This window comes from Arvicanthis niloticus, chromosome 16 (assembly GCF_011762505.2).
Source record: "Arvicanthis niloticus isolate mArvNil1 chromosome 16, mArvNil1.pat.X, whole genome shotgun sequence".
NCBI lineage: Eukaryota > Metazoa > Chordata > Mammalia > Rodentia > Muridae > Arvicanthis > Arvicanthis niloticus.
Window position 1 is genome coordinate 62,428,428 of NC_047673.1, and position 11,474 is coordinate 62,439,901.

General features: G+C 50.4%; 1 protein-coding gene across 2 annotated transcripts; it reads right to left on the reverse strand.

Moving 5' to 3' along the window:
* Positions 1-1,662: 1,662 nt before the first annotated feature.
* Nhlh1 (nescient helix-loop-helix 1) lies at positions 1,663-6,928 on the reverse strand. 2 transcript variants are annotated; one of them, XM_034520117.2, is made up of 3 exons: positions 6,607-6,928; positions 5,626-5,743; positions 1,663-3,810 (listed from the first exon to the last, which is right to left on the reverse strand). In XM_034520117.2, the coding sequence occupies exon 3, from the start codon at positions 3,636-3,638 to the stop codon at positions 3,237-3,239; it is 402 nt and encodes a 133-aa protein (XP_034376008.1). In that variant the 5' UTR covers positions 3,639-3,810; positions 5,626-5,743; positions 6,607-6,928; the 3' UTR covers positions 1,663-3,236. The 2 variants fall into 2 exon arrangements, with proteins under 2 accessions (XP_034376008.1, XP_034376009.1); XM_034520118.2 differs by lacking the exon at positions 5,626-5,743.
* Positions 6,929-11,474: the final 4,546 nt, after the last annotated feature.

Here is an 11,474-nt window from a genome sequence, read left to right on the forward strand (position 1 = left end):
CCAGAGAATGTCTCTGCATTCTTTCCCACAGCCTTTACTTCAGCCATTTTACATGGCCTCAAGTCAGGAGAGGCTCTCCCAGGGTCTCAAGCCAGAGCATTCCATCCGAAGTGGGAATGTGCTCTAAGTGTCTCTATGCAGACTAGATTTTCCAGACCCTCTGATTGAATTCCTCCGTGTTGGACCAGGTGATTCTGAGGCTGAACAGTTCCAGGTACTACAAAAACCGCCAAGTGTTTCTTAGAATTAAAGTCTGTTATCTGGGAACTGCTACTCGGTGACCATGATTCTAACTCCTGGAGGCAAACACAGAATGTCCATTTTCTTCATTTAGTGTTCGAAGATGAGGATGGGTTTACCTCTAAATCTACCCTTTGCTTGCTTTGTTTTTGAGACAGACTCTCATATATCCTAGGGTGGCCTCAATGGTAGCTGAGAATAACTTTGATCCAACTGCCTCCACCTTAGTGTGCCAGGATTAGAGATTTCAGAACAGCCCCTTCTATGCAATGCTAGGGAACAAACCCATGTTTTCGGGCATGGTAGGCATGCACTTTACCAACTGAACTGCCCTTAATATATACTATACATTATATGTATTCTAGCCTCTGAAAATACTCTTATCAAGACAGACAAGTGGGAGGCCTTTAGTCCCGCCCCCAGCACCAAACCACTAATAAAACAGAAGTCCAAATTTATCTTCTGTTTCCCTTGTAGAGTGGTCTCTAGACCATGCAGTGGTCCTCTCTGTTTATCAGTCCTCCGGTTAAAGCAGGGGGTCCAAAACAGCACCACCCTTCAGGCTGGGTCATGTGAACACCTGTAATTCCAGCACTTGGGAGGTTAGCAGGCAAGGAGATCTCAAATTTAAGATTGCCCTTAGCTATGTGTCAGGTTTAAGGCCAGTCTGAGCGCCATGAGACCCTGTCTTCAATCAAACCACCACCACCCCCAAAAGAAGCTACATCTAGGGCCTGAGCTTTAAGTTTGTCCCTAATAGCTGTGTGACCTTGGGTTAGGTGTTCTCTGAGCTTAAAAATGTCTTTACAAAATGATTTCAGGAGCTTTCTAGAATCCCTGTGATGCCAGCTCAGCAGCTTCCCCGCTGTGGTGTTTCTGGGCAGGATTAGATTAGATTCTAGTCAGGGCTAGACTTGCATCCATGACTACCTGCTTCAATCAGACAAGCCCAGCCACTCAGCACGGCCCCTTCCTCTTTCCCTCAGTCACATGTTCTCTGTCACGCTTCCCCCTGTATCTAATGCCGAGGAGCACAGAACACACCAGGAGTTGAGGTTCCAAGCAACTTCGACCTCACCTGAAGATGGTAAACGAAAAGGCGATGCTTTGGTTTTATGCCCTTTCTCCGGCAGCACGGACCCACAGACACAGGGTTAACTTGGGTTCTATTAGGGCATTTGGCTGCTTTCTCTCAAGACCATGGGGGAAAGGATCTGAAAAAACAGAATCACTCCATGCATGCTAAGATGATTGCAATTTCTTTTTCTCTGTAGCCCCTCTTCTCTGTCTTCATTTACGTACGACATGAAGCTCTCATGATACAGACACTCAGAAGAAGCTTCCACACACCCAGGACTGCCGATGGCCACCCTACATAACCCTCAGGCCAGCTTTCCAACACAAAGGAGCCACAGCCATATCTGGTACTAGATTGAGGTCACTTTAATTTTTCTTTTTGTAAGAAATTAGGAATGCAACCAGGCAAAGACTTACACACAGGACACCAGACGCAGATCCCAGGGTCTGCTCTGGGTGGTGTTGGGAAAAGCAGGGCTGGTAGAAGGAATGGAGTGGATAGGGATGGAGGAGGATTGTTGGGGCAGGGACAGCGGGAGAGATTGAGAGAGGACCCCCTAGAAGCTGGGGGGGGGGGTTGCTGGGAAGGGGCACTATTCCAGAGGAAAGGGGATAGGGATGGATGGAGCTGAGGAAGGGGTACCAGCATGGTGGGTGAAGGGATCCCACACATACTTGCACTGGAGAAGGAAGAAGAGAAGAAGTGACCTGGGAGAAAGCAAGAGGGACCCAGGAGAGCTAGCTGCAAGGAGCCCCCCCCCCCCCGCCCTATCCCAAAGTGCATAACTCGGTAATAAATAGTAATATTTATAAATAAATAAATAAGTGAATAAATAAATAAATACATAAATAAATATCCTTGTAGAGCTAGTAGTTTGGTGTGAGGATGAAAGGAGCAGAGAAAAGCAGTGAGTTCATCTACAGGGAGTCTAAGGCCCATAGACTCCTGTCCCAAGGCTACAATGGGCAGGTGGGTGGGGCTCAGCAGCGTGGGCGGGGCACCTTCCTTTCCATGGCAGTTTAAGAAAGGAAAGGGGGGGAACGTAGTAAGAAGGCCCTACAGCATGTATAGAGGGCAGTAGCAGACATCCCCTTGCATCTGAGGGAGGAGCTAATGGGGTTTGCATGTTTTCAAGGGTCCACTGGGATGGAAGCAGCTGCTGCAGAGCTGCCCCACCCAGGGTCTGAGCCTTCTGCAAGGTGCCCTGGGCTGTTTGGAGATGTCATCCTTATCCCAGGACTGAGGTTTTCCTTTTTCTAGATGGCACAGGGAAAGGGCGAATTCTGGAATGGTGGTGTGGGACGGGACCGGGAGTGGCCGGACAGCTCCAAGAAGGCAAGGCACTCACTACCAAGTTAGATCTTAGGTCTGCAAATCCTAAGCCTCAGGATCAAGAGAGACAAAAGAAAGGCAGAATTTTTCTATAATCTCTGGCTACCCAGGAGTCACCTCCCTCGTCTCTCTGCCTCCTCAGGCATGGACAGACAAGTCAGGGAGTTAGAAAGCCACTCCTCCAACCTCTGCCACTAGTCAGTTCCCCTTCCGTTTCTGATGCTGAGTCCCACCATTGCCAGAAGAGTGAGAATCGGGGCCTGGGGTCTCTGAAAACTTGGACATAGGGCAGAAAAGGCAGCAGCTGAGTAGAGGCTAGACTTAGTAAACCCAGCAAGGACTCCATTCTGACCACTCTGGCAAGCAACTCTGACCAGCTAGGCCCAAACAACTCTCTGAAGGAACCCAAAAGAACACCCTTCACATTCCTGGGCCAGTAAAAACAAAGTGGCCTTCAGGACTAGTGATGTGAGCCTGGTCCTCTGGGATGGAAAGAAGCCGGCCATTCTAAGTAATGCATGGTGACAGGGGGCTCTGGAGAGGCCCAGGGAAAGGGGAAGAATCCAGGGCAGGATGCAGGCTGAGTTCAGACATCCAGCACATGGTTCAGATAGGAGATATAGCAGATGGCCAGACGTAGGATCTCAATCTTGGAGAGCTTCTTGTCCGGGGGCAGAGTGGGCAGCAGCTTGCGTAGCTCGGCGAAGGCCAGGTTGAAGGCTTCCACGCGGATGCGCTCCCGCGTAGCGTGTGCCGTGCGGTACTTGGCCGTGGCGCGGCGCCGGCGCCTGCGCTCCTCACGACTCAAGTGCTGCAGGTCTTTGCGGCCCGACTCTCCGAGCTCCGAGCTCCGGACCTGGCCCACTCCCGGATCCCCGGAGCCAGCACCATCCGGGCCCGGCCCGCCCCCACAGTCGCTAAAGCCCGACTCAGTCTCCGAGTGGGTGGGAGGCAGGTCCAGCTCCATGGTGTCGGAGTTGAGCATCATGATGGAAAACCCCCACCTAGGGAAATGCGGATCCTCTCCCCACCCCTCCCTTTGGGAGCTTGAAAGAGGGCTGTGAGAAAGGCAGAAAGGGCCTGGAGTGCTGGGGTCCACCACTGAGCTCTGGAAAGCAGAGTTACTTCAAAGTTCCATGGTCAAGATTCCAGCCTGGAACCTGAAACACAGAAAGATGAACTGAGAATTGACCGCTTAAGGTGTGGGCAGCTCAGAGTGGGGGATGGGGGGAATAGGGAGGGAGGTAGGTGAGGTGTTGGGAGTTGGGGTAAAGGAGAGCCGAACTTGGCTTCAGAGTTGTCCAAGGTTAGAGAGACCAGTAAGTTGGAAAGGAGAGGGAGGAATAACTGAGGAAAGAGAAAGTCCTGGGAAGGACACAGCAGGGACACTAACGCCTAATGAGAGGACTAAAGGCGAATAGAGCTGAATTCTTAGAAAGAAATAGAGGGGAAATCCTTCAAGACACTGGACTTGGTCGTCATTTCTTGAATATGAGAACAGAAGCATAAGCAAAAAGAAAAAAAAAAGTTGACACCAAACTTAACTGTAAAGCACTAAAGAGAACAATTCCCACAGTGGAAATTCAACCTATGGAATAAGGGAACGGTCATAAACCAGGATTCTGGTAATAGGTTAATATGCAAAGTCCCTAGGCAGGTGTGGCAGCTTACTCCTTTGGAACCCCAGCACTCAGAAGGCTGGGGCAGGAGGATTGTGAATTTGAGACTATCTTCTGGATAATCAGTCTTAAAAAAGAAAGAAAGAAAGAAAGAAAGAAAAGTCCAGAGCAACCAAAATATTGAATAACCTAATTTTAAAATGAGAAAAGGACTTGAACAGACATTTCTCCAAAGATAATGCACAAATGGCCAACATGCGTACGTGAATACAAGGCACATCACTGATCACTAAAAACGTGACGTAAACCATAGTGAGACATCACCTCATAGCCACCAGAGACAGAGAATGTATTTAAGAAAAAAAAAAAAAAACCCTTAAAACTGAATCAGTGTTGGCAAGAGTATGAAGAAATGAGAACTGTTGTCTGTGAAGTGGTACACCTACTATAGGCACTGGCCTGGATAGTCCTCAAAAAACTAAAAGTGGAAACACACTATGATGTTTCAGCACTCGGGAGAGATTGGTGCGTGAATGCTCAGAGCAGTGGCAGAAGCAACTCAAACGTCCACCAGTGGAGGAATGGGCAAATACAATGTAGATACAATGTATACGTAATAATTAACTGTGAGCCTTGAATGCGATTCCTCTCCTACTGCAATGGAGACTGGACCTTGAGGACATTATACCATGGGAAGTTAAACAGTCACAAAAAGTCAAATACTGTGACTCCACTCATTTACATTTCTAAAGTAGTCTAATTCACAGAAACCAAGTGGCTTGATGGTTGCCAGGGGCTGGAGGGCGAGGCAGAGGGGAGCTAGCCATTCTTTAAACAATATAGCATCTCAGCTTCACGAGATGAAAAAGTTCTGGGGATCAGTTTCACGTGAATATACTTAATGTGCTCAGGCCCTACACTTGTTTGTTGTGATAGCAAATTTTGTTATGCGGGTTTTTTTTCCATAATATAATAAATAAGGGGAAAGGCAGAGCAACAACGTGGGCGCGCGGGGGCGGGGGGAGGGGAACGGACCTGCAAACCCTCTGCACCCTTGTTTCTTACTGAGGGAGGGGGCTAACCCAGAGATGGCCATTGTCGAGGGCACTGGGAAATAAGGACCTTGGCACAGGTACCTTGGTTCAGCCCCTCAGAATCCTTCCATTTCCTCACCATCACTACTGTAGACATTAGGCCCTACCACCCTGCCCATCAGAACCAAAGAAAGGTATTTCTTCTCAGTACCTGCACCTGCTCAGGACCACCAGATCCCCCTGCTCTGTCCTTAGCACATTTATCCCCTGCCATTCTCTGGTGCTCTTGGCGGTTCTGTAAGGGAATTGTTCGGAAACTCACCCACAGCCCGTGGCATGGCCTGCAGAGGAGGACATGGGCAGCTTCTTGGAACTCCCCTTATGGAACTCAGTTAAGTTCTCTCGTCTCAGAACCACTGGGCCTTTCCCAGTGAGTTCAGCTTTGATAGAGACAGAAAGAGATAGAATCACTTGGGATCCTTCCCAGTCACTGTCCCAGCCCTAGCTCGACAGCTGACAGCTGATACACTCTCACAGGAGTCACCCTTTCTCCTGGGCTTGCCCCACCCTACCCCACAGAAGACAGGTTCAAGATCAGAGCAGTTACTAAGCTCTTAAGGGGACACAAACAAAACCACCAGCATTTGCTGGTGGAGAGACACCTACACACCGACTGGGACATAAAACAACCTAATTAATGCTGAAATTATGAACACCCTCCATATTGTAGGGTCCAAAGGACGAGAACAGTAATAGTGTAGAGTCGTGGGGGAGCTTTTCCCATACATGTTCAGTGTCCCTAACTCCCCATTCTCAGAGTGAGCTAGAACCAAGAGTTCAGCCTTGGGGTTCACAGGACATTTATAGCAACCAGATCCCCCCTCTGCCCAGTCCCCATGATCCCAAGTCCTCCATCACTCTCTGGTGTCCTCCCTTCCTCTCCCCTGCTCCCCATCTGTCACGTCCCATCTCCACCTGCCCCTCCCTTCTCCCCACCTCCACTCCCAGCAGCAGCTTCTATATTCTCCTCAAGTCTTTCCTCCACGTCTGCTCTCAAAGTCTCTGGCTCTGAGAAGCAGGGAAGCAGCAATTCCAAGCATCCAATAGGAACTCTCTCCCTGCTTCCTCCAACTGCCCCTCACAGATGCTGCCCAAAGAACCCAAGAGAAGTAGGTAAGAAAGAGAGGCAGAGATGGATAGAGACCCAGAGAGACCTTTCCTGGTGGGAGGTTCTGGGAGGGGACTCCAGTCAGAGATTAGGAGAGACTTGCCCACCCTTCCCCAGCCCATGGTTTCCCCTTACCTAGAAGGACTCTGCCAAGGGATCCAAGCTGGTAAGCAAGGGGGACAGCGTAGAGAGCCCCAGTCTCTTCTCGATGCTCAAGGGTCATCTGTCTGCAAAGTTAGTGAGCAGTTTCTAGAGCTCTTAGCAGCAGCTTGTTGTAGCTAAACAGGATCCAGGACAGATGAGAAGGGTGCACATGGTGGAGATGTAAGACCTAGACAGAAGGGATGGTCTTAGTCCAGGACTGGAGTCACCCACAATCACACTCACACATACATACACACACTCACACACCCACACATTCACACACTCACAGACTCATACACACCTGAGCTGGCCAGCCTCCTGTGTGTATAAATATGGAGATACACACACACCCCCAGCTCTCTATTGGCTGGTCCAGGCACCCCCCTCATCAATATTAAACATCCAGGCCAGGCAGCCATTGGCAGAGGGATCTGGGAACCCCTTGGGAGCTGGGGCGGGGGCTGGCCCTGAGGGGGGGCGGGGAGTGGGGGAGCAGGGACATCTGTTCTCCATGCATATTTCATAAGCAAGAAATAGAGAGCTGGGGACGGGGTGGGGCTGAGGCAAGAGCCAGGGCAGGACCACAAATGAACCCCCTCAGTCTCCCACACTAGATGTAGCAGGGCAGAGACTCTAAAGAAGCTGGATTTAAATATCATAGTTCCATTCTGAGTCCCAGCATGGCTCTGACTGCCCCTTCTCCATCTCTCTTTTCCTGCAAAGAAGGCTCTCCAGAGTACTAGCAGAGGAACTATGAAAAGACTAAGTAATCAGTAACCTGAAAGCCCTTCCCCTAAGGAAGTTCTCACACAGATAGAACCCACTGCTTAACTGGCTGCCTCTTGCTGCTGTTCAGGTTCTAACCTTTGTCATCCTGGGACTTCAGCAACTTGATCATCTCTCTCTTCCAGGTCCCATTCTCCTACCTACCCCATCACCAGGCCCGGAGTGGAGTCAGATTCTGGGTGGAGACCCCCACAGGAAGTTTTTCTAGGCTGGTTAGTCCAAGCTTATCTACAGGGAATCAGGGGTTTGGGAAGAAAGAGCTAATAGGAGAGGGAGGAGAAGATCCAAAAAAGGCAGGGCAGAGATTGGAGGGGCTCCTGGAGAGGAGGAGGGCAGTGCAGGCTGCCGGAGTGTGCAGGCCATCAAATGAGCAACAAGAAAAGTAGATACAAAATTATGTGCAAATGAACACTGATTACATTCACGTCAATAGCTCAACTGCCTTCAGGGTCTGTGTCTGTGCATATGTGTGGCTGTGTGGCTGTGTGGGTGTGCTGCAGGGTGGCCTGAGAGGGGAGCCAGTTTCTGGGGCTAAGGGAAGCACAGAGCAGTAGTGGGCTGGGTTTCAGCATGAAAATTCTCCCATGTATTCAGTGGTAGGACATCTTCATCGAGCCTCAGTATTAGAGACAGAGACTCCAGGCACAGTGAGCTACAGTGAAAGAGGCTCTGTTGTCTGCATGACCCGGACAAGTAATGACCTTTGAATCTCAATGTCCTTTTTCTTTAAAATAGGGTAAATTATGACTGTGTGGGTTGCCTTGGAGATCAAGTGAGATAATGCTTGTAGTAGTGTAGACCCTACTAAGCACAGGCAGTGGGAAAGATTTACCTCTTCTCTGTGCCTTCTCAACCTTTTCTGGGCGTTCTCCAGGGTGGGGCCTGCCCTACAGGGAGCACTATAATTCCTCCCCAAGCTCACCCTCCTCTCCCTACCCCCAGGCCTGGGAGGTGCCAACTCCCACCTGGGCAGGCCCAGACAGGTGCCCAGGCGCCAGCAGATGGGCTGAGCTGGAGGGGAAAGAAGGCCTGAGGAGGGGGTGGGGGGGCAGGGGATCAGGTGGCGGCTTGGTTCTTGCATCATCATTGCCATGGTGCTGATTAAAAACCAATCTCCACCTAATGAGCCCCCAGCAACAACAATCCTACTCCCCACCCTCCTGCCCTCCAACCCATCCAAGAAAGTGGGAGACAATGCCATGGGGGAGATGGGAGAAGGTAGTGAGAAGCTGAGGAAAATGACAGAGACACAAGGAGATGCTGAGACATGGGGGAGACACAGAGAAGTGAGAAGACATGGTCACAGGGTGACAGAGACATAGGGGAGACAGAGAGGTAGGGAAAGAGTATGGGGCCAGGCTGTCAGTCCTTTACAGAAGGTAGAGATATGTAAGAGGTGTGTGTGTGTGTGTGTGTGTGTGAGAGAGAGAGAGAGAGAGAGAGAGAGAGAAAGAGACAGAGACAGACAGACAGACAGAGACAAAGAGACAGAGAGAGAGACAGAGACAGACAGACAGAGACAAAGAGACAGAGAAAGAGAAAGACAGAGACAGAGAGATAGACAGACAGGGAGGGGGACAGAGAGAGAGACAGAGACAGACAGACAGAGACAAAGAGACAGAGAAAGAGAAAGTCAGACAAACAGGGAGGGAGGGAGAGAGGGAGGCAGAGAGACAGTCAGACAGTCAGACAAACAGACAGACAGATGACAGCCGGGGAGAAACCTGAAAAGAGGAGACTGCTATGGAGACTCAGATGGAGGAACATATGACATGAGAAAGGAGATGCACACATGGAGGAAGCAGAGAGCAGACCGTTGTCAAGAAGAGAAAAATTATGAGCTATAAGGTAGGGAGACCCAATAATCAAGTATTAAAATGTCATCCAAATGGGGGACGGAGATCCTAAAGGGTAAAGAACACAGAAGAACCTCGAGAGACCACAGACCAGTGGTGGAGGCAGAGGCAGGAGCCAGACTCCTGCTGCCAGCCGCTCCCCTTGCATGCTGGTTAGCCCCAAAACCCCCGTCCCTGAAGCATCCAGCCCTAGCTGTCCCATTTACTCAGGGGACTAATTCTTCCTCCTCTGCATCTGTCATCCCAAGATCTTAGGCTCTGGGGACTCCCAGTCCCAGGCCTCACTCAGGAACTCAGTTCCTCAGTAACAAAGAGGAGTTAATAGCATCAAACCATAGAAAGCACTGTGTCTACTGAGCCCGGAGTCCTCATGACCTTGGAAAGTCATGTAACTTTCGCTGAATTCTTTTCACCACCTGTAACATGGGCATAATATCACTTTCGCCATAGGGCTCTTGTGACACCCAGTGAAACAGTACACGGGAGACTGCTGAGTGAACTGCATGGTGTTCATCCCAACTTCCTACACCTGCAGGGTGGTCAGAAGGGTCCAGAAAGCTTCATCCATTTATGTATGTAGAAAATATGACTGAGGGAAGCTGAGGAGAGCTCTTCATGTTGGGCGAATTCTCTCTCTCTCTCTCTCTCTGTGTGTGTGTGTATGTGTGTGTGTGTGTGTGTGTGTGTGTGTGTGTGTGTATGATATCTTACCTGTAAGGGAAGACAGAGGAGCAGGCCTTGAGGATGGAGAAAATGATTATACCTTTGTGCTTATTATTTTGCATTTTATAGACTTTCACTTTTTCAGACTGTGGTTCACAAATTTCTCTCTCCCTCAGCCTGTGAGGTTCTGGGGGGGGGAGGGACATCGGAGGGTAGGTTAGACACAGGGCCTGGGGCTAGTCCTTGAGGGTAAGCAGAGGGTCTGGAGAAGCTGGGAAGCAGTGGGCTTGGCAGGAGAGGGGATGACATATGTGGGAAGCCCTAGGGACCCAACCAGGCAAACTGGCTGGCAGGGAGAGCAGACAGTGTTAACTCTTGCTGTGCCACACCACCTGACCCTTCACTGAGAGTGGCTGTGGTTGAGGTGTTATTTTTGTCAGTGACTGGAGGTGTGTTAGGTCACAGGAGGCAACGCAGGCAAGGGAAGCCTGAACAGGAAATGGCTACCTGCTTGGAAATGGCGGCAATGCTGTAGTGTGTCTTCACCTTCGAGTTTCTGCCCTTGGTTTCCACATGGTCTCTGTCAGTCTGTCTTTCTCTGTCTCTACCTCTCTGTGCCTCTAGAAGGTGACAGCGGGTCTCCACTCTGGCTAACTACACAATCTGTCACTCTCTGTCTGCCAGCCCAGCTGGAAGCCCCCCTTCTCAGTACCCAGCCCAAGCCCTCTGCCCCTGGCCCCCTAGGCCTTCAAGCCTTTGTTTCCAAAGGCGGCCTCCCCTTTCTTCCTCTCATTCACTTACCTCTCCTTAGCTCAGAGCCCATCTCCAATCTCATTACAACCTCGGCCTCCAACCACTGTGCCACCCCCACCCCCAGCCTCTTCTCTTTCCTCCCCCATCCATCTGTCTTCCCTGAAGCTCTCCTCTTTGTGTCCTCCCATCTGTCACCACCAGCACTGGGCTTACTCCCCTCTGGGCCACACCCGCCTGGCCTTTCTCCCCTTGGGCTCAGTTCCCTCTCTCCCTTCCTCCTTCAGCCCTAGCAGGAACCCCACTTCCTCTGTCTCTTTTCATAAGCTGCTTTCTCAGGATCTTCTCCCTCACTTCAGTTTTGAATCCCAGCTCTCTAGCCTCTCTGACCATTCCTCACTTGTGAGTTGGGGGAAGAGTGCAGACTCCAGGGTCCCAGCCCCTAACCCCTGAGCAACCACTTAGTTGGGACAGAGGATGGTAATGTTGACTCACAGTTGCATCAGCTCAGGTGAATGGCTTCTTAGGCCCCCTGAGATGACCTCCACTCTTGATGTTTCTGGGTTTGGCCCCATGGCTTCTACTGCCCTTCTCTACCCAGGAGTGTGAGAAGCTCCTCTACCTTCTGAGGATAAGTTCATGGAGAATAAAAATTTATCCAGGAGCCCATTGGACCCCTGGCCTTTCAAGGGCCCCAGATTCTCCAGCCTTTTCTTTTATTCTTTTTTTTTAAATTTTGTTTTGTTTTTTTTCGAGACAGGGTTTCTCTGTGTAGCCCTGGCTGTCCTGGAACTCACTCTGTAG

Bases quoted from the DNA above. Each gene is read 5' to 3' on its own strand.
- Nhlh1 (XM_034520118.2), bottom strand. From the start codon at position 3,638: ATGATGCTCAACTCCGACACCATGGAGCTGGACCTGCCTCCCACCCAC.